Raw genomic sequence first — 26534 nt, forward strand, 5'->3', positions numbered from 1 at the left:
ACAAAAGAGAACATTGGAACGAGAGTGAAGCAGGATGTTCAAGCGTTCCCCATGAATAAATGCTGGCAATGTTTCAAACATCTAGCTCCTTTCTTTCCTCAAGAAACTGAGTTATCCATTTAACTCCTTCGGTGAGAGGAAACCGTTTCTTAGCAGTATTTCTCTTTGACATCAGGTTCATTTCATTGTAATTAAACAAGCCTTTAAAGGGGACCTCTCATGCAAAATGCACTTGTTGATGTATTTTATACATCAACATGTGTCCCCGGTGTGTCAGGGAACTCACGCAGCGTCAGGAAATAAAACCCTCTCTTTTCCTCCGTACCCAAATCTCTAAAAACGGGGAACAACGGAGCTGATCCAGATGTGCGTCCGATATGACGTAATATCTGAAATGTGGACCCACGATCCAATCAGAAACGTTGCTATCAGAAACAACGCCCGGCTGCTTTGGACGTAATATGGTCGGTGTTTACATTAGCATCGCTAACACTCAGAGCTAACCTGTACTGGAGAGCATGTGTGTGAAGAAGCAGGAAGTAGAAAGGAACTCGCCTTGTGGTATAACCGGCAAGAGAGAAAGCCTTTGAGCTCCAGACTGTTTCAGAGCCTTGATAATCCATGATATGGCGTTTCATCACGGCAGCATTTAGTTTAGACGGTAGCTGCCGGGTCCCGCATGAGCTCAGACCCTCCTCTTTAATAAAGCTTTATTCCCAAATCAGCACTTTAGAAACAGGAAGTGAAACAGAGGGATATGAGGCGTGGCTAGAATGATCTGTTTGGTATTTTGAGCAAAACACTTCATAGACATGTTTTTTAAATATTTGTATATATCTGAAACCTGTGCTGTTGCCTACAAATAGCACGACAGGTGACTTTTAATATTCACAGTCACATCGAGAATTACCGAGCTGTCGCGTTGCTTCCAATCTGCTTGATTATTGTTGTTTTCTTATGTGTTTGACTTGACAGTTTTTGAGGCAATTAACAGATGGCCGGCGACAGGGTTTCAGGATATTGGTGAAAGCAATTTATTTTGGACTTGTTGTGCTTTCGCTTGTTAAATAAAGCCGGCTCTTAGAGTAATTTGACGTGTTAGTGACAGTTTGAGAGCGTGTGAATAGATTCTGCATAACAGCTGTCAGCTCCCACACGAGTGCATAACTGTTTTGGTGTTACCGTTGTTTGGACTTGTTTTAAGTTTCAAAGGAATTCACAAATTACTTTACCTGCAAGTGACAACTTCTAAGAATAGATTTCCTTGAGGTGTTGCTTTTCTTTTCTGAATAAAAATTGTTGGCCAACTCTATTTCGAAGAAAACAGCCCTCATTAAAAGCGTTTCCTTGTTGGTTTCAAGTTACGGTACGTCCACACAGCAGCTTTAGACGAATCTTCCACCGCTTCCAACGCTTCTCTGCCCGTTGACTTTGAATGGGGATGACGTCACTTTGCCTCGCTTTTCCCCGCACTGCATTGTGGGGGAGCGAAACGAAGATTTCCAGGATTTCCAGGATTCAAAATTTGAGCAATGTTCAACTTTTGAAGCTGAGCTGGAAGCGTCAGCCAATCAAACACGTTTATGCAAATCTGACAGTACAAGCGCTAGCCAATCAAACCGCGTGTAAGCAGGGAGAACCAGACCGCAGTTCATTTCCTCATATTCCAAACGAGAAGTTACGGTAGCAAATCACCCGGTTCTTTACGACCAGAACTATTAACGGGATCCAAACCGGAGGAACCAGGCATGGAGGGAGGGGGCAGAGGCAGTGGGGGAAGCTGGTAGGGTTTCGCCTGTTTGGGGAGTTTATATATATATATATATTGCTCGCATAAAATCCCCGGGGTTTTTTGCTTTGTATGTCGGGGGCGGGAGATTCATGTGATTGGTTGTTGGTCGCATTGCTCGCAAAAGATCCCCAAGCTGTCAGACACGCCCAGCTCCAAGATGTTCAAGATTTCTGAAAAGCTGCTGTGTGGACGTACCGTTACTTTAAAGCCTAAATGACTTTGTGTAATATGAAGCATTTAAACAATATCATCCTCACGTAATTACATCTTCTCGTCTCTGGTGTGTGTGTTTGATTTCACTTCAATCCTTCGAGGTAATTTCAGTTTAGTCCCACCTATGTTGCCTCCTTGTAGTTGCAAAGAAACATCTTTAAGGCTTATACAGACAAATGATAGACATGCATTGAACACACACACACACACACACACACACACACACACACACACACACACACACACACACACACACACACACACACACACACACACACACACACACACACACACACACACAGATAATTAGCCAGATGATGAGCCGGTGAGGGATTAACTGTCCACACTTTCCGTTTGGGCGCTCATGTGGTCAACAGGAGCAAATTAGTCCTGAGGGGATTTTCTCATCTACTGATCTATTGAATATTAAACACACACACATTCTGTAAGCACTAACTTTCAAGGCAAAGAAAGATCAGAAATTAGCATTTATAACAAAAGAACATCTGAAGAATATAGGCCCTGAAGAATCAAACAGTGACAGCTAGAAAAACTCATTTGTGTTGTAAAAGGGATGTGTGCAAACAATCCCTTGCTGACAGCCTCGCGCATGTGTTGAATGATTTAAAAACACTGACAGCTTCTGTGCAATTATTCTGAGTTCAGCTGGAGCTGGATTGGCATTGATCGACGGCTGAGAGACACTCCAGGTTAATGTGGGAAATAACATGGAGGAGGTGCAGCTGTGTCCCACATCTCCTGTCAGCCATGTCAGGGCCGTAATGGAGGTTCATTGGTGAAGCAGCTGTGTACACATGAACCATCGATGCACTGTTAACCAATAGGCTGGGAAATGAGTTATCTGACATATAGGTGCGAGTCAATGAAGTGACATTATTCCCTTAATCAAGTGGAATTAGTTAAACCTGTTTCTAAATGTGTGTCAGTGTTTCTTGTATAAACAAGGCTAACGGTGCGTCCACAGAGCAGCGGTAAAAAAATCTTGGAGGTGGGCGTATCTGAAGCTTGGGGATGTTTTGCGAGCAACGCCACCAACAACATTAATCTCCCGCCCCCGACAAACAAAGCAAAACACTACTACTGTCTATAGTGCTATTTTATGCTGGCTAGATATACTGTCTATGCTTGCTAGCAATGTTAAAACGAAGTAAACTGGATATAAAATCCCCAAACAGGCGAAAACCTACCAGTTTCACCCACTGCCACCTCCCTCCATGCCTGGTTCCTCCGGTTTGTATCCCGGTAAGTAAATAGTGACTGGTCGTAAAGAACCGGGTGATTTGCTACCGCAATAACTAATGTATCCTCCATTTTGTTAGGAATATAGAAATGAACTGCGGTATGTCACTCCCAGCATACACGCGGTTTGAAACTTAACTATGAAGGTTGTCTAAAAATACCTTGCCTAATCCACAATTTGCTCCTACATTTAGTGGATAAAAAACGATTGTATCTGACAAATAGGTGTGAGTAAGTGAAGTGACATTATTCCCTTACTGAAGGGTAATTAGTTACACCTGTTTCTAAATATGTGTCAGTTTCTTGTTTCTTGTCTTTCGTATGATGAGAGAGGAATTGAAATAGTTGTTACAGGATATGACCGGAGAGATTTACATTCGCCAGACCTCCATAGATTTTTCCAGGCAAAGTCTGTTAAATAGCAGCTAATAGAAACACTGGTAGCCTGAAACTTAAATATATGCATGAAGGTAGCCTAAAAAACCCTTGCCTAATCCACAAATGCAGCATGGATGCTAAACCATTTTGTTCCCTTTGGTCCTACATTTAGTGGATAACAAATGATGACATATCGTTGCGAGTCCATGCAGTGACAGTATTCCCTTAATGACGTTTAATTAGTTAAACCTGTTTCTAAATGTGTATCAGTTTTGTGTTTCTTGTCTTTCGTATGATGAGAGAGGCAGGTGCCGACTATTTTTAATACACTTTAAATAGTTTAAATGTTGCAAATGTATTATCTTTTCAATTTACACACGGCATCTATTGCACGTCTGTCCGTCCTGGGAGAGGGATCCCTCCTCTGCTGCTCTCCCTGAGGTTTCTCCCATGTTCCCTTTAAACTGGGTTTTCTCCGGAAGTTTTTCCTTGTACGATGTGAGGGTCTAAGGACAGAGGGTCTGAGGACACAGGGTCTAAGGACAGAGGGTCTAAGGACAGAGGGTCTAAGGACAGAGGGTCTGAGGACAGAGGGTGTCGTATTGTCATACTGATATTCTGTACACACTGTGAAGACCACTGAGACAAATGTAACATTTGTGATATTGGGCTATATAAATAAACATTGATTGATTGATTGATTGATTGATTGATTGATAAAGAGATGTTTTTATTAGATTTAAAGCCGGTGTGTCCTTGGGCAAGACACTTCACCTGAACTTGCTCCTGTGGGTATTGCCCACAGTTTCTGACCATTGCATGTATGATATATGTGTAATGTGTGTATACGTAAAGCGCTTTGAGTCATTGAAAAAGCGCTATAATAAATGTAAGGAATTATTATTAGATTTACATTTGCCAGATAGTTCCGGTCAAAGTCTGGTAAATAAATACCCACTATCGGAAACACTGGAAGAAGGTGGTTATGTTGCGTGAGGCATCAAATCATCCTAACTTAACCAAATACATGACGGTAGTATATCTTTAAAACATGGGCTGGCTTTAAAAGGAACGGAGAAGAAACAATACATCCATAATCCACAAAGCAGCATGGCTGGTGGGAGCCGGTCATAGTTTGTCCTTCATATTGGCATCCTTAGATTTCCTTTATTGCAACCATTACAAATTATTCTTGTCATATGCCTAGGATTTTCATTTCAATTGCATTTAAGGTATTTTATATATCTAGTTTCTTGGAAGTAGCAAGCAGTTTCTTTCTTGTTTTGCATCCTTTGTCTGTGTTCGACAGATGAACCTGAAACGAATCAGGAAACTACATTTCCCTTCATCGTGTATTTGCTCTCGGTTAGATTGTACTTGAAGCGGCTGTAAATAGAGTAATTCGGGGACCTGGTGCTGCGTCCCACACTGAATCAGTCTGAGTCTAATTGAATTCAAGCTAATGAGTTTACTGACAGCATTGTCTGGGTAATTAGTGCAATGTCCTCATCAACACAACAACCATTTAAGAAGTCCGATCTTTAACTGCAGTCAATTAACATTACCCTCTGTGACAGACAGGAGTAAACGATCACAGCACTGTTGATGATAGATAGAGATGAATGTCTTCGCACGGTAGAAGTAGAAGTACTGAATGTATTTTGGTTTTAATGTTGTTATGCTTTGATCTCTTCCAGGCTCTGCGATCAGAAGAGAGAAGGAGATTACCAATCGTACGAACAACAACAAGGAAAAGAAAGTCCATATCGTGGAAGCGGGTGATGAGTATCCTCACCGACAGGCTCCTTCTCAGCTAATGAACTAGGAAGATCATCATTTTGTCAGCGAACACGGGATATCACCTCGGTGGGAGCGGCGCTCCACTGAGAGGAAGCAGGAAGCGAAGTGAACGTTGAGATGCTGGCGACGAAGCGGACGGGCCTCGGCTCGCTGAGGGTCTTCCTGCTGTTGGTGGGAATCTCAGCGCTGTGTAGCGTGGCGTTGGGAACCAGGAGAGGAAACACTGCCCTGGACCACAGGGGCCACAGACACAGACATTCAGGTGAGGCAACGGGAATCAGGGCAATTTAAAGGTCACCTATTATGTAAAATCAAAAAAGAATTCTACGTAATCATGTGTCCCTTCTGTGTGAAGAGACTCTGAACGTTTCAGGAACAAAGATTCTCTCTCTTTTTGATCCATTTCTATAGAAACCTGTCTGAAAATGAGCTGATCAGAATTTTGTCGCTTTATGATGTCATAACGATGTTTTGGCTTGTGTCACCATTAGCCAATCAGCAGCCAAGGATTTTTTCCAGGGGGCCTGCTTCCCCGGGAAGATTTTTTTTAAATATTGAAGTTAAAAGCATCAATCTGGTGCACTTTGAGAGCAACATGAGAGATCTATGGATACATCTCTCAACACCCATATGAAAAGGAACTGTAAACAGATTTTCTATTTCTTTATAGATATTTTACAAAACACTCCCCTTTTAAAACAAACCGTTTGAGACCCACTGAGATATCTAAACACTGAGAGTCCTTTAAATACCCCACGATGTCTATCTAATTATGAACTTGCTTTACTTTCACGGAACACATGTTTGGTGAAAACAAACAAATGTAATATATTTACCAACACATGTTTACGCAGTCTATGGTTCTACATTTAAATGTGAGCTGCGTCGGTTCAGCCATTCTCCGCAAGGGTTTTTGAAATTGGTCCGTGCGCAAAGCATTGTGGGGATTTTAAGGACGCGAAGTCTACCCATGTGCAGCCTCGAAATTACCCCCAAACCAAGGACGCGGCCTCGGTGGAATTCCAAGCATGCTGGAGATTGGAACAGTCCTTCGGCGGCACTCGACGACGTAGCATCCTTGAAATATTGGCTTGGAAGCCAAAATCCTCGCGATTGAGAAACGGCCCGCGTGTCGGATTAGGGATTGTTTTGCACACCGCTTCATCCTGGAACTGATGCTTTGTGGGATACATCTTTCACCAGACAACACACAGATGGTCACGCATGCCACTTATTTCCTTTGTATGCATTTCAAAGCGACCTTGTGACCACGAGGCGCTTTATACTTCAAAACACCAGCAATCCAGATCCGACAGTTACAATACAGCTGTGTTATTATCCATCAGAATGTACGCAAATATTTACTCAATGTAATGTAAATGTTTATTACCCTTTACATGTGCAGAAAGGGAAAGCACTACATTCTTCCCAGAACCCACCCACAGATGGGATTTCAACTTGCAGCTGGGGTTATCATTCATTTATTCAACATGGATTGGCTCAAACATTTTAGTGTTTAACCCATTCATAAACCCAATGCACGCGGGGTGGACTTTCGTGTCTTGACATAGAACAATAGCAGTGGCTTAAAGGTTCCCTATTATACTGTTTTTCATCAATATATCATAGGTCTGATATATACAGAGCCTGTCTCTGATTGGCTGAAACACCAAACGGTCATTGCAGCATTACCCATAATCCCCTCTGTTTCAGCCCTGTTTCCAAAGTGCTGATTCTCTGTCTGTGACTTTAGATGAAAACGAGGAGCCCCTCCCCACGCCCCTCTGAGAGACAGTTGGTTACAAAGAACTCAATGGTGCTCTAGAGGAGATTCAGGTGATAAGGGGGGGGGGGGTTACCTTGGTGCTGATTGGCTAATGGCTACACAAGACAACACATCGTTATGACATCATCAAGTGGCCAAAATCTGATCCGCTCATTTTCAGACAGGTTTTTATAGAAATGGATCAAAAAGAGAGAAAATCTTTGTTCCTGAAACTTTCAGAGTCTCTTTCCACAGAGGGGACACATGTTGATGTAGAAGAGACATGAAGAAGAGGGGACACATGTTGATGTAGAAGAGACATGGAGAAGAGGGGACACATGGTGATGTAGAAGAGACATGAAGAAGAGGGGACACATGTTGATGAAGAAGAGACATGAAGAAGAGGGGACACATGTTGATGTAGAAGAGACATGAAGAAGAGGGGACACGTGTTGATGAAGAAGAGACATGAAGAAGAGGGGACACATGTTGATGTAGAAGAGACATGGAGAAGAGGGGACACATGTTGATGTAGAAGAGACATGGAGAAGAGGGGACACATGTTGATGAAGAAGAGACATGAAGAAGAGGGGACACATGTTGATGTAGAAGAGACATGGAGAAGAGGGGACACATGTTGATGTAGAAGAGACATGGAGAAGAGGGGACACATGTTGATGTAGAAGAGACATGAAGAAGAGGGGACACATGTTGATGTAGAAGAGACATGAAGAAGAGGGGACACATGTTGATGTAGAAGAGACATGAAGAAGAGGGGACACATGTTGATGTAGAAGAGACATGAAGAAGAGGGGACACGTGTTGATGTAGAAGAGACATGAAGAAGAGGGGACACATGTTGATGTAGAAGAGACATGAAGAAGAGGGGACACATGTTGATGTAGAAGAGACATGAAGAAGAGGGGACACATGTTGATGTAGAAGAGACACGAAGAAGAGGGGACACATGTTGATGTAGAAGAGACATGCGGAAGAGGGGACACATGTTGATGTAGAAGAGACATGAAGAAGAGGGGACACATGTTGATGTAGAAGAGACATGAAGAAGAGGGGACACATGTTGATGTAGAAGAGACATGAAGAAGAGGGGACACATGTTGATGTAGAAGAGACATGAAGAAGAGGGGACACATGTTGATGTAGAAGAAACATGAAGAAGAGGGGACACATGTTGATGTAGAAGAGACATGACGAAGAGGGGACACATGTTGATGTAGAAGAGACATGAAGAAGAGGGGACACATGTTGATGTAGAAGAGACATGAAGAAGAGGGGACACATGTTGATGTAGAAGAGACATGAAGAAGAGGGGACACATGTTGATGTAGAAGAGACATGACGAAGAGGGTTTTGCATGATAGATCTTTAAAGTGTGGACAACAGATGTATCGATGCTTGTCGTTGTGCTTCTAGGTCGCTCGTCGCTGCACACACACAGACAGAGGACGGGGAAGGAGGGACAGGTTCTGCACCGGTCCAAACGAGGATGGGTCTGGAACCAGTTCTTCGTCATTGAGGAATACACTGGGCCCGACCCGGTGCTGGTGGGCAGGGTGAGTACCATAAAGCGATCTAATGGAGCGGTCTTTCAAACACGGGTGTATGATAACAGTGAAACGGGAACACGTGTTGCCTTGGAAACGGGAACATGTGTTGCCTGGGAAACGAGATGATTGAAAGGAATATAGAAAGGTTAGAAAACTGTCGACAGAACTATAACTTCACTGGAAGACTCGGGTCGAGGAATGTGAGATGTTTCTTCGGGGTCTTATCAAATATCTGGAACGAACCTGCAGGTCCGCTGCAAATCGGGCGACTTCGAAACCCAGGCTGAAGACTTTTCTTTTTGTCGCTGCTTTTAACGAAACTATTCGCATCTTAAGCTGCACGGTAACTTTCATGTTTTATTATCTTTGCTTTTTAATATTGCTAATGTGTGTTATGCTCTTGGTGTCTTTCATTTCTGTAAAGCACTTTAAATCGCCTTGTGTTGAAAAGTGCTTTATAGATAAACGTGCCTCGCCTTCTCTGGAGTCAAACGGAACACACGCATGAATATCAAATCGGTCTAATAGCCAAATTGCCCTGCGTTTAAAATCATAGTTTTCAGGGTGACAGGCAGGCAGCCAACTCCAGCAGGATTTCAAAGTGCTTCTCCAATGTCGTCCCGAGTAAAAAACAATTTCACGTTCACTCTCAAGGTGAAGATGATGTGTGGTTCTCCTCCGGGAACACCACATCACTCAAGGAGAGCATCGGCTTTCACAACAACAACAACAACAAGCCACAAATGATGTTTACAATGCGTCATATTTCATCCTGTAGGGGTTGCACAAGAAGAACGAGACTTTAATTGAAAGTTGAACATTATTCAATTTCTTTTTTCGGATGACAACGTTTTAAATCTCCAAGCTATTAGTGTTTGCTGTCCGTCTCAGCCTTTCCACGACAGACGTCTCACATCTGTGATGGAAATTCATTTTGAGCAATAGCACTGGAACACTTTGGAAGCTGGAACTGCCTTACAATAAGATCAAGGACACATGTTTACTGGTATCTCCTTGTCTGCTTATTTAACTGACTCTTAGGCTGGCCATTAATATATCTACCTGTAACCAAAACATGTCTTTACTATATACTAAAAAACTGAGACGACAACTAAGGATTAAGATGGACGTCACTAGCTTGTTTAATAATAATAATAATAGATGACATGTGTATCGCGCCTTTCAAGGGACCCAAGGCTGCTTTACATGGTGAACAAACAGATTAACAAAAGGGGCAAATAATAAAGTACAAATTAAATAAATAGCAGTGGAAGCAATGGGACTGTGATGTCAGACATAAGGTCTAATAATAATAATAATAATAATAATAATTTATTATAGCGCTTTTCCAGAAGCTCAAAGCGCTTGAGCATCGTTGCTCGTTGGTCTCCTTGACATGAGACCAGAGTCATCAGACCTGTCTTTCACTTTAACTTTGACACCATCCATAGTCCAACAGCACCAAACCTGCCTTTATCCATTCAGTTTCTTTATTTTCATTGTGTCCCACTGTTAGGAAAATATCACTCGTCCCCGGCTTTAGCTTCAATCTCAGGATCCATGTATCTGTGATCCTTTTTTCAAAATCCTGATTTACTTAAAATCTGAAAAAATCTGACTTTTAATCAACATCTGAATAATTATGACTTTTACTCAAAATTCTGACTTTTTCTAAAAAAAAATACTTTCTCAAAATCCTGACTTTTTTTTCTCAAAATCCAAAATGTCTGACTTTTTTTCAAAGATTTTGACTTTTTTTTTTAAACTTCTGACTTTTTATGACTTTTTTCAAAATCCTGACTTTTACTCAAAATCTGAAAAAATCTGTTTTTTAAATCAACATCTGAACAATTCTGGCTTTTTCTCAAAAATTCTGACTTTTTTTCAAAATCCTGACTTTTTTTTCAAAATCTCAAAAATGTTAAAAATCACTCGTCACCAGTTTGAGCTTCAATCTCATGTATCTGGGATCCTCTCCAGAATGGAAGGAGTCATCATACAGAGCATCAACTAGTTCCTGAGCAGTGTCCTTCACATGCTAATATCAAGAGAGGGAGTCACACAGTCACAAGATGGAGGAACAGAAAGCAGTATTCAATATTTACTTCAGATTAGCTCCACGTCAGAAATGAGCATGCTTGATGTCTCTCTCCATAGAGGCTGCATCCTCATGTTAACCACATAGCTATCATCTGCCTCAAACAGCCCTGATGCTCTTCCAGGTCATCACACATCCTGCCATGTTCACAGCTGCAGTTGGGATACCTTGTTAGCATGCTACTCTCATGCTGGAAGAGGACACTCAGGATTTCCCCAACACTCACCCTCTTCCTCCCCCCTGCTGCAGCTCCACTCAGACGTAGACTCCGGCGTTGGCAGAATAAAGTACATCCTGTCGGGCGAAGGTGCGGGAACGATCTTTGTTATCGACGACAAGACGGGAAACATCCACGCCACGAAGACGTTGGACCGCGAGGAGCAGGCTCAGTACACGCTCACAGCGCAGGCGGTGAACCGAGACACCAACAAGCCTCTGGAGCCGCCCTCGGAGTTCATCGTGAAGGTCCAGGACATCAACGATAACCCCCCCGAGTTTCTGCACGGGCCGTACTACGCCAGGGTGCCTGAGATGTCCAATGTTGGTGAGTAGTATAAACATTTTGTTTTTCAAATCGATTTATTTTAACCTATTTTAATTTCTTGTCAGTTTTACTTTTATCTTGTTCTGTATTTATTTTGATTTTGTTGTTATGTTTTCTTCTTGTTCTTTAAAGCACGGATAGTAAAGCTGCTATACAAATAACTTTTATTATTATTATTATTATTATTATTAAATAAAGGACGAGAGTGGGGGAATGCTTCGATTTAAAGAATTTAAAATGTGACAACAGAAAGATTGCAATTTGGTAAAATGCTAAAATGGGCAATAATAAATATATTGGCTTTCTGAAAATAATATAATTTGTTGCCAATACTTTTGTACTTATACTTAAGTAAGACTTTTGAATGCAGGACTTTTAATTGTAAAGAATATTTTTACGATTTTTAGTATGGCTACTTTTACCTAATAAATTAGTACTTATTCCAAAACTGAGTCTATATGCATCTCAACAAAGTATTTTAACATACTGAATTATAATCTAATAATGTACATTGTACACTTTTCTTCAATAAAAAATAAGTTTGGTTTTAATCTAGTGCTAATTTCCGACCTTTAATTTGAGAAATTGTCATTCAAAAAAATATTGTTAACAGATTTGTCCTGGATGATTATTAGTGCTCCATTTTGTTTGATGTAACTAAGCCCTGCTTTGAGTGAGAGCTTATCTTTAGAGCTGACCCTCAAACTGGTTTGCTGTCCAAATATGAAATATAATTGGCATAAACAGCAGCCGTTCAGAAGAGATGCTCAACAGCACAGAAAGTCTATCCGTTGAACGTTGAGTGATGTTTCCTAATGAAGTCACCGATGGAGTGCACTGTCCGTGTTGTTTTCTGCTAAACAGCTATTTTCATACATTATTAATTATCCCTGAAATCCGACCACAGGAAGTGCGACGGAGGGGGAAAACAGACCGAACCATTAGCAGAGAAAATATGTAGCTTTCGATCGGCATGGATGAGACCTCCTGCCATTTCCTCAGTCTCCTTGCTTTCAGCTTCTGATCTTTAAAGATTTTCTTTCAAAATGTGATCGGGGAGGGTCTCAACTCCTCTGGGCTGACCTGGAATGAACCACACCGGCAGAAACTCTGAGAGCCAGATAAATCCCGTCTTCATTGAATGGGCCGGACTGAAAGCACTGAATAAGTTCTGTTCAGGCTGGGTTTTCCAACCAGCTGCTTCCCGAGTTGAATCCTGAATGCAGAACGTCTGGTTTCCATCTTCCACCAGCACAGAAGTAGAACAGAAACGCTATCATTTGACTAACTAGGTCCACGTTAGGGATGGGAATTTGAAAGCAGATGTATATTCGAATATTCGACCCCCCAAAAAACGGTTAACCGAAATATACATATCCTATAAAAATTCAAAAAATGTTTCTGAATTTTTTTTTTAACCCAATTTTTTTTCACGAATTTTTGGAAATACATACATGTTCAAATAAGTGTAGAAACCAAATTGAATTTGTCAAATGTATTAAACTGGTGATCACAGTTTGACAGCTATAGGCCTACAGCTTTCATGTGCGGAGGTGATTCACAATCAGCCCAGCTGTAGAGAAGACCCTCAGCTGGAACGGAGGCTGCGGGTATAGCATGTATATATGCTAACTCTTCTTAGAGTGTAAATAATCACCGGACTATGACTGGTCAAATATGTTGAAAACTAAATCTCTCCAGTCAAAATGTCTAGTACTTTGCCGCCACACACGGTTGCCAAGCAGCGCTTATTGTTGTAGGGAGGGGCAGCAGCCATATCTTTGGCTAGATCTGATGGATTTGGACATAAACACGAGTGAAGTATAACCGGACGCGAGAGAGAGATCAGCACCTGCAGCTCTGCCCGCTGTGAGGGACCGGTGAGCGGAACACACCTTTAGACGTCACCTAACACATTTAGCTATGGCACTGTCGTATACATTTAATTATTTAATTTGATAATCAATTTAGGCATCACTCCCAAAAAAAAATAAAAATGTTTTATTCGAATACCTGAATCATTTCGAATATTAGAATATTCGATGAATCGTTCCCATCCCTCGTCCACGTTCCCTCCTGGATGTCAGAACTAGAGAAAATACAGAAGGCAGTCTCTTTCAAATAGTTGGTAATCTACCCGGTACACTTCAGGTAGCTGCCACATTGAAGAACACTTGGTTCCAGTTTTATACCCAATGGCTTTTTGCAAATATCAGCCCGTTGCAAAGTCAGCAGTTTTAGTCCAACGTGTGCCACCTAAAGGCAAGCATTGGAACCGCTTTTAAAACCGTTGGCATGGTGATGCGTCTCAAATCAGGGAAGCGAAAACTACTCGATGAGCTCATTGCAATGACTTTGGCTGATGTCCTTAAGGCAAGGCAAGTTTATTTATATAGCACTTTCCAACGCAAGGCAATTCAAAGTGCTTTACAAAAAAAAAAAATGAAAGACATTAAGCATTAAAAAAGAAAAGCTAATAAAATAAACATTAAGGAAAAATACATGGATAAAAGTTACAGTGCAGTTTAAGATATGAATAGTTCAATTAAAAGCATCGACAAAAAGATTTGAGCTCATTTCTAACCAAAGGCAAAACAACTTCTGACCAAGTTCTGTCTTTATACGTCTCATGGTTGTGTGCCTAAAAGTTATATACGATTAGAAAGATATTGAAGCATGAATACATGTAAGACATCTTGGTTGCCATGGTGATGGTCAGGATTAGCTTTTGATCGTTATACTGCAACGATGTTGTCATTGTATGATTGTTTTTATTTAGAATAAAGCGTAACTCCATAATTAAAGTGGAGTCGTACATCTCGAGGTATAAAGTGCAGTCGGTATTACTTTTATTGCGAGGATGTTTTACGAGTCGTGTCGCATCTGCTTAAGGGAATTTCAACAATAACGCAACATCTTTCCAACCTGTGCACATCTGATTTATTTGGCTTATCGCCTCAGCTTGATGGGTTTTATAAATCAAGGTGGGGGTTGTAGAACTCTGTCACCACATGCAGAAAATATAACGTTTTATTTAAAAGTTGAAATTGTTCTGAGCCGGCATGATGAAACGTAGAGAAATGAGGAGTTTAGAGCAGCCTCACCGGAGCAGTGCAGCTGAAGTGTCGAGCAGAGGGGACATGTTTATTTCATTTCCTCTCCCCGTGCCGCGGTGAACTGACACTTTGAGACGAGACGCTTTGTCAAACCATTCTTGAACCGAGTCACATCCTCTGACTCATCTCTCTTTTCCGTGTGTGTGTGTGTGTGTGTGTGTGTGTGTGTGTGTGTGTGTGTGTGTGTGTGTGTGTGTGCAGGTACGTCCGTGATGCAGGTGACGGCTACAGATGCAGACGACCCCACCTACGGGAACAGCGCCAGGCTGGTTTACAGCATTCTGCAAGGGCAGCCGTACTTCTCCGTGGAGCCGCAGACAGGTGAGGCTTTAGTGCAAAGTGTGGCGAAAGGCACTGTAAGTCCAGGTGGTGTAATCGCAACGTTCAAAAAGATGGAAGGCTGGAACCAACGACCGCCATCTTGGCTACGGAAGCATCCGCAATTCAAAAAGTTGAAACGGTGGACACTTTTGAACCCAACGACCGCCATCTTGGCCACGTAACGGGAGTAATACGACCATCCACACGGCTGGGAACTCAAAGCTGCCATTGGTGTACACACGACTACACGACAACAATTGTTACATCATGTAAATACGATAAGAGAAGTACGTTATCGAGAAATGTTGGCGTTGCAGCAGCGTAAGACCCGTGCTCTGTCTCCATATGCATACTTCAATGCAAAGTGTGGCTACATGCACTATAAGTCCAGATGGTGGGACGACTATAAGTCTAGGGAGGACGATTTGGGGGAAAAATCTATTTGCGATTTTTCTGACAGATATTGCGATATTTGTTTTTAAGCGACCCAACGGAAGTTTATTGTAAAATGCGGCCATACCTCCGGCTAGGAAGGTCGTATCAACGTGCTCCCGTCTCGAGCACCCCGCAGCCCGAGCTACGAGTGAAAGAACTAAACTTACATGACACTTCCGTTGCTTTAAATTCAAGCTTCAGTTTCAGATTCTCCCTGTGATAGAAACACGTGATGGAGCATCACTAACCTGACCCAGACGCTTTGTTTCACCAAAGCATCTAAAGCTCCATTGGAAGCCATTTGGAAAATATTTCAAAAATACTTGGCAGGTGATTGGATCAATCTGTCTATCACCTTCTATCATGGGCCACTTCTGATTGGTTAACAATGGCTGGTACATGTGGAGCACAGCACTTCTGATTGGTGTGGATGACTGACACATAAGAAGAAGAAAAAAAAAGTTTAAAAAATTCGCAGGCTTTGCGATTTCGATTTCAAATCGATTAATCGTTCAGCTCTAGTGCAATCACAACGTTCAAAAAGTTGGAACGCTGGAACCATTGACCGACATCTTGGCTACGTAAGCATCCGCAATGTTGTTAGCTTGAGTGGACGCAGCGATATGCAAATAGAAGTCATGTGTTTTGGGTTCATTATTGAGGTATCATGCCACTGGTGTCAAAAAGAAGCCATTTAATTTGGGTCATCTAAGCAGCGTGCATTGACTTGCTACTGAAAACACTGAAGCCGAAGTCAGCTAACTAGCGTGGGCTCTTTTTTTGGATAGCAAACAAATCCGCCCCCCAAAAAAAATCAAAGCTGGTCGCCAGACTTTATAAACCTGATCACATTTGGAATCAAAACTATTGTAAGATATTCCAAATGAAACGATTAAAGGAATGGCTGTGTGCAAGGCTTTACAAGATGGGCACTAAGACACTCAAGTTCTCCAAGAAAAGTAGTTACGATATAGTGCATGCTTGTGAACCACAACACCATGTACATCATCCCCCATGTGGATAATGTTTGTCTCTAAAACCAAATGGAAGTCATGTTTCTTTTCTGCGCCACAACATCCAACATACTCGCTGCTGCTGCGGGGATCATGGAGCAGCTCATCTGTCCGAGTGAAAAGTGGCGCTGAAGAGAAGGCTCTGAGTGAGGAGAGGTCCCCAGAGGACACTGCAGAGCCCGGGACTAGTGATGTGGGTTTGCAGAAAATAAATTGGATGGAAGAAGAAGAAGAGAGGCAAGGACAGAGAGACTTGGAGCTGAGATGGAGAACAGAAAGTGAGAGGTTAGGGTGGCGAGGGAGAGAGAAAGTGGTTTAGAGGAGAGGATTTGGACCGAGTGCATATCTGACTAATCAAACCAGTGTCGGTTATTTGACTGGCTCAAATCCACAGCTCGCATTTCTAATTGGTTTGGAGATTATCAGCTTTGCATGCTGTCACACACACACACACACACACACACACACACACACACACACACACACACTTGGCACAACATGACAGTGGAAAGCCTCAGACACTGCAGCGCGACATGGAGGAAGAAAGAGCGAGATGCAAAGCGAGAAGCGGCTGATGAATGAAACAGAAAGGAAGAATTACCGGGGCTTGAAATGAAGCAAAATAAGACTTCACACATGTTTAACTGGAGTTCTTATTTAAATGACGATTAAGCGATGTTTTCCTGCAACAGCAAATATCTTGGTAAATCACATAAATGACACCGACTATTGGGAAAGTAAATCACAATAAATATCATCATTATAATAATAACACGTTCGGTTAGTGTAGCACCTTTCACAGGAAGTCAAATGAAGACCACAGAAACATGAATACACTAACATGTAAGGTTAACATAAAGCACAACACGGACCACGTGGAGTCCTGAAAGGAACCCACATAAGAACAGAACGCATCACACACACACCTCGAGTTGAAGCCAAAGCCACTGTAAAAGGACAGATGGATCATAGCGATAATAAGGACACATACAGAAATGTAATGCGAGTATGCACTTTGTTTTTAAATCTTTCCATCCAGGTATAATCCGCACTGCGCTGCCCAACATGGACCGCGAGGCGCGCCAGGAGTACGACGTGCTGATCCAGGCCAAAGACATGGGGGGGCACATGGGGGGGCTGTCCGGCACCACGGAGGTCAAAATCACCCTGACCGACGTCAACGACAACCCTCCGAAGTTCCCACAGAGTGAGTCGAACACCTTCCGTGAAATATGATATTTGATGTATGTTAAGTGTCGACTATATAATATGTCACATTACAATCTTACATCGTTGTGTGTGTGTGTGCGTGTGCGTGTGTGTGTACACTTCTTGTAGCTCACATGTTGAATATTGAATTTATTTAGGAACCTCATATCAAACAAGTGTGTAAGCTACAGCTAATGTTAAACGGTGGGAGAGAAAACGGGGATGCACACAAACTGATGACAGAAAAGGAAAGGGAAAACGCAATAAAGCGTGATAGGGCCTCGTCAGTGATTTTGCGTCGCTGTACTTTTCTCGTCTCTTTCTTTGTCAAACACCCCCCCTCTGCGTCTGCATCCCGTCCTCCGCCATGTCGTGGAGTTCCGTCTTTCTGCTCCTGTCTGTCGTCTTGTTTTCTTGTTGCTCCACGCTCTCCCTCCTGTGGCTCTGAGCAGAGAAGCTCCTGGCAGAGATTCAGCCGAGGAGTGGATGGAGAGAAGAGGGGAGGAGAGAGAGGGAGACGAGGGCTCAGGATTTAGCCTGTGGAGAATGTGAAAAGACGAGGGAAGGGAGAGACACGAGCAGACGCAGCGAATGTAAAAGACTCTGAGAGACTGTCGTATTCAGTCGTCTGCAATGCAAAGATAGCATCTGATCCTCGAGGCCACAAAACACACAGGACAGTTTTAGGAGTTAAGGGAAAAAAGTATTACCGTACTTTTCGGACTATAAACCGCAACTTTTTCCCCCATTTCTTTCGTACCGCTAACGGCCACTAGGGAACCTCCTAGATCTATGGATTTTACAGGTAAAATCAACCACCTTTAACACTATGGGCTCTAGGACCGGTCCGCGCCCGCCACCTCTAAGCGGCGGGCTCCAGCAGGAAAAGCTGGAGGCCGGAAAAGAGTGAGACAGGTAGCGCGCCAAAGTAAAAGTGGAACCGAGAGACAGAACGAGAGCAAGACAGACGGACAAGTTAGCGGCTGCGGCTCATATGCTGGTGCGCTTTATAGTCCGAAAAGTACGGTAGTCCTAAATTGTGTTACGGAAATCGTAGACCTTGTCAATACTATGGAGATATACGAATCAGAATGATCAACAATAAACTGGGGAACTGTCTTTCTGGTTCTTTATTCGAGGCCTTGAAAGTACACACACACTATTCTGGAAGTGTGTGTGTAGGTTTTATAGGATCAGTTGAACAACACTTCGTCACTGTGGCAGGCTGGATGGGGAGATAAGCTACGGCTGCTTTCCAGAGGAACAGAAACTGGACTTTGCTAATGTAGTAAATCAGGAACTGGTTGAAGCCGGATATGACTGAGGAAATCAGGAACTCATCGTGGAACGGGGAACAGGAACTTGTGTTTGTCACCCAGGCACTCTGAAGGTTACTCATAAGTCTAGCAAAGGACATGAACTGAAATACATCATCATGGAACTACTGGAACATATAATATTTGCCTGTAGTAAGATACGTAGTGTTGGGTTGCGATCTCTGAGTACAGATCCTGCAACGAGACATATTGATTTTAAACCTCCATCATTTGTTCCTGTCACATAAAGATCGAGCGTCTAGATTGAGATCTAATCGGGATTTAATATCGTAGAAGATATAACTTTTCATGTCATCGTGCATCTCTAGGAACAAAACCATTAAAGGTCCCGTGGCCATTTCTACTGATCATATTTCCATTGTGGATTTACATTGTTCAATTGGTTTCTCACAGCATCTCTGTATCGTCTGTGTATCCACTCTCCATCCTACACGGCTTGTTGGAGCTCCTCCCCCCCCCTGTGAGCCCAGTGTGCTCTGATTGGTCGGGACGTTGCGAGGCTCGGTGCTGCGAGGAGCGGACAGGTTTCCGGGTCATCGATACAGCGAGAACAAGCGAAACTCATCCTGAGCACACACACACTCACAGCCGAAGTGAAAACAATAAGTGTGGCTTGATATCGAGAAAGAAAAAGGTTTATAACGCTGTGAGTCAATGGGTCTGTGGAGAGGATTTATCCGCCATCCCAACTCGTCTATTACCAACCAGGGAGCTCTATGCAAGTCAATGGGACTCCCTGCTAGCTAGCCAAGGGGTCCTGGTGAGTGAGGGGCTCCACGGATTGGTCCATTTGGGCCAATCCGGTCATTTGTTGTTGATCTGGGAGTTCACACGTCACAGAACCCAGGAAGCAAACAATGGAGAAAGATAAATGTCCAACGAGGCGTTCTGGGGCAGCAGACAGGTCTTCTCTGTGTTAGAGCTTACTCGCTACAGGGTGCACTTTGAGGGGTTGTGACTGCAGACCGGTCACATGCAGAAACCTTCATAACACGAGGGGGCGGGTGATAACCGGAAAGCATGACATGGGGGCTTTAAAGGGTAGACAGACAGCAGCAGGAAGTCAGTAGAGGTTGGACTGAAGAGGACGGTGTATTTCCAATTGGAAACCACTCGAGCGCCCTTTATTCAGTACAATGATAACGAAGTGATTGTTGTGAGGATGAAGCTTCCTGCTGTCCCCGATTTCCAAAGTGGATATGAAACATTGTGAAGAGAAGATAGAAAAGAACAACATGCAGGTTTTATAACCAACTTCATCAAGTGTGTACCTCTTTGCATTCGGCCAGACGTCCTCTCTGCATCTGCGATACGAGACGACGCACAGCAGTATGCTCCGGAAGCAGGTCCGTTTGTTGTAAAGCCGTACGAACACCTGCAGGAGAGAAGCCTCCCAGATGGTGGGAATGAGGACAGTGATTACTTATTTAGTAGCTGGGCAGAAAGGAAAGCAGATAAGCAGAAGAGGCAAAGCAGGCGGTGGAGAATACATTCAGATTCAAAGAGAAAACACAATGAAAGAGATTAAAAACAGATATAAGACACAGCTGGATTCCCTCCCCGCTGCTTTCCCCTTTCCATTCAAGCTGTTTTTATTTCTTTCACTCCAAGGTTCGATCTCTCTCTCTCGCTCACATATTTTCCGTCCTTGTAATTCTCTCCATTTCACCTCCTTATAAAGCACACAGACGGGAGGATGGGCGGGAAATCAGACGAATAACAAGCGATCGTTCCCAAAGTCTCTCTTCAGTCTCTATTAGACCGACATGACGGAGAGGCTTTTGTTAAATATCGTTAATACATGTCAGCCAGCTTTCTTTCCCTCTGGTTGAGCATCGCAGACGAAACGCAGATTACAAGAGACGTCTAGGAAAGATGATATTCTGGCCGATGTCTTTTAGGAACACAGAACGATTCTCATCACCAAAGACGAAACACAAATCCATCCTTAAAAGGTCTGTCACGTGACTTTAGAGGAGGATTACCGAACAGGAAGGTTATATCCAAACCAGAGAGGGACGATGTGTAAAGGATAGCCAGAAGTAGAGGTGTAGTATCTCGCAATAGTGGCAACAAATATCCACTTTCTTGAGAAAGCCATTACCCATGGTCCTTGTTCTGAATCAAGCGAAGATGACTTGCTGTTTTTAGCACTTTAATCTAATGTTTAGGTAATATAAGACGTACGAATCATCCTAACTTCAAATAAATAATAACATCTTGAATACAAATATTAAAACGTATCAGAATAATGACAGAGGAATCCGTTTAGTTGACAACACAAATCTGATTCGTCGCATAAATAAAATCATTAAATAGCCGTTTTGTGTTCTCCAAACCATGCAGATGTTATTTACAAAAGAAAACGAGTAGCATACAGTACAAGTACATGCATGACTTGTGTTGTTAAACTGTAAATCAGGGTGTACGCAGGAATCCTGAAGTCAATGGAAAACCTATTAAGACCTTCTTTAAGACCCTTTCCACACATTTTAAGACCTCATCTCCACTTTGAGTTCTAACCGGTTGCCTTGGCGACACACTTCACCTCACATTGACTATATACAGTATTGATTGTCCTTCCTCCTTATCTTCCAACCGTTTGGACGCAGACTTGCATTTCCCCATAACGATGTTGCTTAGCAACCGGCATAAACGGACCACCGCGCGCTATCAAGCAGTGAGCGTGCGATGTCCTGTTCAGATGACGTCAAACCCAACGGGATGCCATCAATAAACTCCACAGAATCTCACTACACACCTACGCCATGACTACATTCAGGCAGACCGTAGAACACAACCTCTCTGGACACTTTGTATACTTATTGAAAACAAGCTACAAAATGTAACACCTTGGAAATCCCATTTAATATTTTTTAATAGCCTTCATTTTCGTTGAATTGATTGATCAACTTTTAATGCGTTTTAAGACCCCGCGGACCCCCTGTAAATATATACACTTCCTGTATGACGGGTGCATGTGTGTGTCCTGTCATAACGTTTAACTCAGCTGCCAGGAGCCACCGAAGTTAAGCTACTTAGGAAAAGCAAGAATGGAGCGACAGGAGAAGAGATGGAGGAACGGGGGAGATATGGAGAGGAAGGGAGGAAGAGGAGAGACGAAGAGGAGGGATTTGCCAGCGCTTTGCTGAGAGGTGGAGGAGGTCTTTCGATGGATGTCCCCCACTCGCTTTTCCTCTGAAGCCACATGACCAAATGATATTTCACGAATCACAAGATTGCAACACCTGGACGGGCAGGATAAACATGCGAGTGGTGTGCGAGCTGTAAAGTGACGGAGCAATAAACGCCTGAGTTATGGAGGAGGATTTGGGGGGAGGGGGGGAGTATAAGCAGGATGATGGACGGAGTCTGAGGATTTTATGATAAGAAGAGACAGATGAAGGGAGGGGAAATGGTTTTAGGGAACATGAAAGATGAGAGGGAGGGGGAAAGATAAAAGTGGAGAGAGGAGACATATGGTCCGGCTGCTCTCATTCTGCAGCCAGGTGTCCGCTCACCTGACGCTATCGGGGGGATTTATATCCGCCGGGCAAAAAGAAAATCCTTCGGGCCATATCGAACAGATGGCGGAGTTCATTTTGATGCCTCGCTGCCCTCCGAAGCTGACCCCGCCTCACATAGTACACACGAGACTTTAAGTGGTGTTACTAAAGCAAGCCGTGACGAGTTGATACTGATATCACGAGATGGCAAATGTACACACAGCCTTTACTCGAGTAGAAGTACAGATACTCGTGTTTAAAAATACTCTGGTGAAAGTAGAAGTACTGACTAAACTTCTTTACTCAAGTAAAAGTAAGTTCAAAGTGTAAGAAGTAGAAAGTACACGTATGTGTGTTCAACATGTAAGAAGTAGAAAGTACAGGTATTTGAGTTCAACATGAGAGAAGTAGAAAGTACAGGTATTTGTGTTCAACATGTAAGAAGTAGAAAGTACAGGTATTTGAGTTCAACATGTAAGAAGTAGAAAGTACAGGTATGTGTGTTCAACATGTAAGAAGTAGAAAGTACAGGTATTTGAGTTCAACATGAGAGAAGTAGAAAGTACAGGTATTTGTGTTCAACATGTAAGAAGTAGAAAGTACAGGTATTTGTGTTCAACATGTAAGAAGTAGAAAGTACAGGTATTTGAGTTCAACATGTAAGAAGTAGAAAGTACAGGTATTTGTGTTCAACATGTAAGAAGTAGAAAGTACAGGTATTTGTGTTCAACATGTGAGAAGTAGAAAGTACAGGTATTTGAGTTCAACATGTAAGAAGTAGAAAGTACAGGTATTTGAGTTCAACATGTGAGAAGTAGAAAGTACAGGTATTTGAGTTCAACATGAGAGAAGTAGAAAGTACAGGTATTTGAGTTCAACATGAGAGAAGTAGAAAGTACAGGTATTTGAGTTCAACATGAGAGAAGTAGAAAGTACAGGTATTTGAGTTCAACATGTGAGAAGTAGAAAGTACAGGTATTAGTGTTCAACATGTAAGAAGTAGAAAGTACAGGTATTTGAGTTCAACATGTAAGAAGTAGAAAGTACAGGTATTTGAGTTCAACATGTAAGAAGTAGAAAGTACAGGTATTTGTGTTCAACATGTAAGAAGTAGAAAGTACAGGTATTTGAGTTCAACATGTAAGAAGTAGAAAGTACAGGTATTTGTGTTCAAAATGTAAGAAGTAAAAAGTCATCAGAAAAATAAGTAGTAAAGTACTGATACCAGAAACATGTACTTTAGTACGGTAACTAAGTATTTGTACTCCACTACTTCCCACCTCTGCTAATAAAGTAAATGTTCTGCCTTTGATTTCCCCCTCAGGTGTTTATGCCATGTCGGTGTCAGAGGACAAAGTGCCGGGGGAGGAGGTGGGCCGTCTGAAGGCCAAAGACCCCGACATGGGGGACAACGGGATGGTGAACTACAAACTGATAGACGGAGACGGGATGAACATGTTCGAGATGAGCACCGACTCTGAGACCAGAGAGGCTGTGATCAAACTGAAGAAGGTAAGGAGACAGAGATGGAGATAAAACGCTGTATTTGATTTTGTTTTCGGGGAGATGGTTTTTCTCCTCATCCAGAAATCACGGATCAGCGTTATGATACATTTGGAGTCTTGTTCCCTCTATTTCTGCTCAGTGTTTGGTCTCCTCCTTCAAGAAATATCACTCTAAAATCTAGGGGGTTAAAATCAATTTCATCTCCGGCCACATCAGCATTATGGTAACTTTAAGGCTATATAAAAATACATATATAAATATTTTATATATTTCAAATAATGCATTATATTACATTATTACCTCTGCATTGGATTATTATCGGATATGGTAATAACTTCATAATTAACTACGTCTGAAAGCAGAAGTCTAGGACAAATAATTGCAAGTGTCTTCACTGAGAATGTCACAAAATTATATAAAAAGAAAATACAGATTCTGGAAAAAAAAAGCTAGATTCTGAGAAAAAGTAATAAAAAAATGTACATTTAAAAAAAAAAATTCTGAGGAAAAAGTTAAACGAGAGATGCATTGTGGGACATGTAGTTTTATGGGCAACGTGCTTCTGTAAATCGTGTAATCATGTAATCGTATAATAAACATATTATATTCTTTCAGAGCTCTTGCGGGGCCGCATGAAATGAAGTCGCGGGCCGGATTTGGCCCCCGGACCTTATGTTTGACACCCCTGATCTAAATGCTTGATGCTCAACTATGTTCAACAGCAGTTAGTTAGTGAGTGAGTAAGTTTGGATAGTGACGTTTTACCAATGGAGATAAAATAAGTAATCAGACTCAGAAATCCACATGTGGCGCATTGGGGACAAGTCCAGCATTACAGCAGCAAAGGGCCAGTGCACTCATCTAATCAAATATAAACAAATAAGCAAAACCAAAGAAAACGTGCAAATTAAGATTCAAATTCTCTTTAAACAGTTCACAATGAAAATAGCATGCGGCACAGAAAGGGAGAAAGTAGTAGTATTCCTCTGGTCATAACAAGTCTTAGGAAGTCACAGTTTCTGGTAAAGATTGTTGGACCAAAGCTAACAGCAGCTACTTCCTGAGTCGCCTACTTTTTCAATGTGCCTGCAGATGCAGAAAAGCAGTTCAGTGAGAGCTTTATACATCCGACGTTTGAGTTAATGCGTCTGCTAATGTCAGGTGTTAGAAGAAAGAAGGATGTTTGAGAGTGCATTAACCTCCATGCTTCCCTAGGCCAGAAAGCTCACGTTACACACACACACACACACACACACACACACACACACACACACACACACACACACACACACACACACACACACACAGCTCTCAGTGATCCAGCTCAGCACACACAATTATTTCCTCTCACTCACTCTCTGTCTCACTAATGCATGCACACACAGTCTCTTATTTTTTCATACACACACACACACACACACACCTTGCTCGGTCAAACAAACACACTCTATTTTAAACACACACACACACACACACTGTTGTATGTGTAGCTGCGGGTCAGGATTAAGAGCTGTGGAAGTCATACAGTAAAGAACTATCAAACGTGAGTCGGAAAATAAGGAAATGCGCAGCAAACCTCTCTTGGATCGTTATCCTAGAAATGAAAAAGAGAAATTCAACGATGGACATCATTTGATCCCGCAGAGTCTCAGCGTGCCCTTGTGTGGCGTCGTAGCATGTCATTACGGTATGTGTTGAACGGCGTTGGTGGTGAGCAGCGTTTCCTGTCCAGGCAGCGATGACTCCTCAAAGAGCAGCCGGCTGATGCTGTGGGAAAATGTCTGAGTCAATCGATGGCCGTCCGTTTCATGGCTTTCCTCACGAGCGTCTGCCCGAGTGAGTTCTGTGGCGCTCGGTGTGAGAGCGGCGTTAGGACCGCCCGGGTAGAGGCCTCCATCGAACCAGAGGGGCAATGAGTCCTTCTGCCTCTATTCACTCAGCACATGCAACGGGTGGGCGCCCTGGAGCAAGGCACTTAACCCGCAGTGTGTGTGTGTGTGTGTGTGTGTGTGTGTGTGTGTGTGTGTGTGTGTGTGTGTGTGTGTGTGTGTGTGTGTGTGTGTGTGTGTGTGTGTGTGTGTGTGTGTGTGTGTGTGTGTGTGTGTGTGTGTGTGTGTGTGTGTGTGTGTGTGTGTGTGTGTGTGTGTGTGTGTGTGTGTGTGTGTGTGTGTGTGTGTGTGTGTGTGTGTGTGTGTGTGTGTGTGTCTGAGAGAGGGAGGCCTTATTGTGAATATTATCTCACACTGATTAGAGAGAGAGAGAGAGAGAGAGAGAGGAAACGGAGATATTGAAAGAACTGGGTCAGAAACATCGTACCTGTCATCGACACGCTAAACGAGAGGAACGATCCATTGAGAAGAAACGTCCCTGCAGCAGAGAGTTATTTGGCAGCAACATCACACGGAAGGGCTGAAGCGAAGCAGGTGACATGGCGACGGGTACGAGAGCTCGGCTACGTGGAGGACATCCAAAAAAGCAATATCGTTTGTAAAAACAATACCTCAACGTCCAAATAGCATTAAGTGCATTATTTGTGTGGAGATGCAGAGAAGTCCCGCCCCTAAAACGAAGTACAAATATTTCCACACGTATCATTCCCTCTCACAAAGCATATTGAAATTGCAATATGTTGACAGTGTGTGAGAGGACCCCAGGACGAATAGCCAGTGCTCG

General features: G+C 42.8%; 1 protein-coding gene across 2 annotated transcripts in view; it reads left to right on the forward strand.

Annotated features, from left to right (window-relative positions):
- The window catches only part of cdh11 (cadherin 11, type 2, OB-cadherin (osteoblast)), a 104815-nt gene that overhangs the window by 56811 nt on the left and 21470 nt on the right, over nt 1-26534 (forward strand). For both annotated transcript variants that reach the window (XM_034101157.2, XM_034101158.2), the window contains exons 3-8: nt 5341-5705; nt 8643-8782; nt 11124-11418; nt 14736-14855; nt 17343-17510; nt 23680-23867. In XM_034101157.2, the coding sequence (XP_033957048.1) occupies nt 5561-5705; nt 8643-8782; nt 11124-11418; nt 14736-14855; nt 17343-17510; nt 23680-23867 (1056 nt within the window). In that variant the 5' untranslated portion in view covers nt 5341-5560. The remainder of the gene's footprint in view (nt 1-5340; nt 5706-8642; nt 8783-11123; nt 11419-14735; nt 14856-17342; nt 17511-23679; nt 23868-26534) is intronic.

The sequence above is a fragment of the Pseudochaenichthys georgianus genome, chromosome 15 (assembly GCF_902827115.2).
Source record: "Pseudochaenichthys georgianus chromosome 15, fPseGeo1.2, whole genome shotgun sequence".
Classification (NCBI taxonomy): domain Eukaryota; kingdom Metazoa; phylum Chordata; class Actinopteri; order Perciformes; family Channichthyidae; genus Pseudochaenichthys; species Pseudochaenichthys georgianus.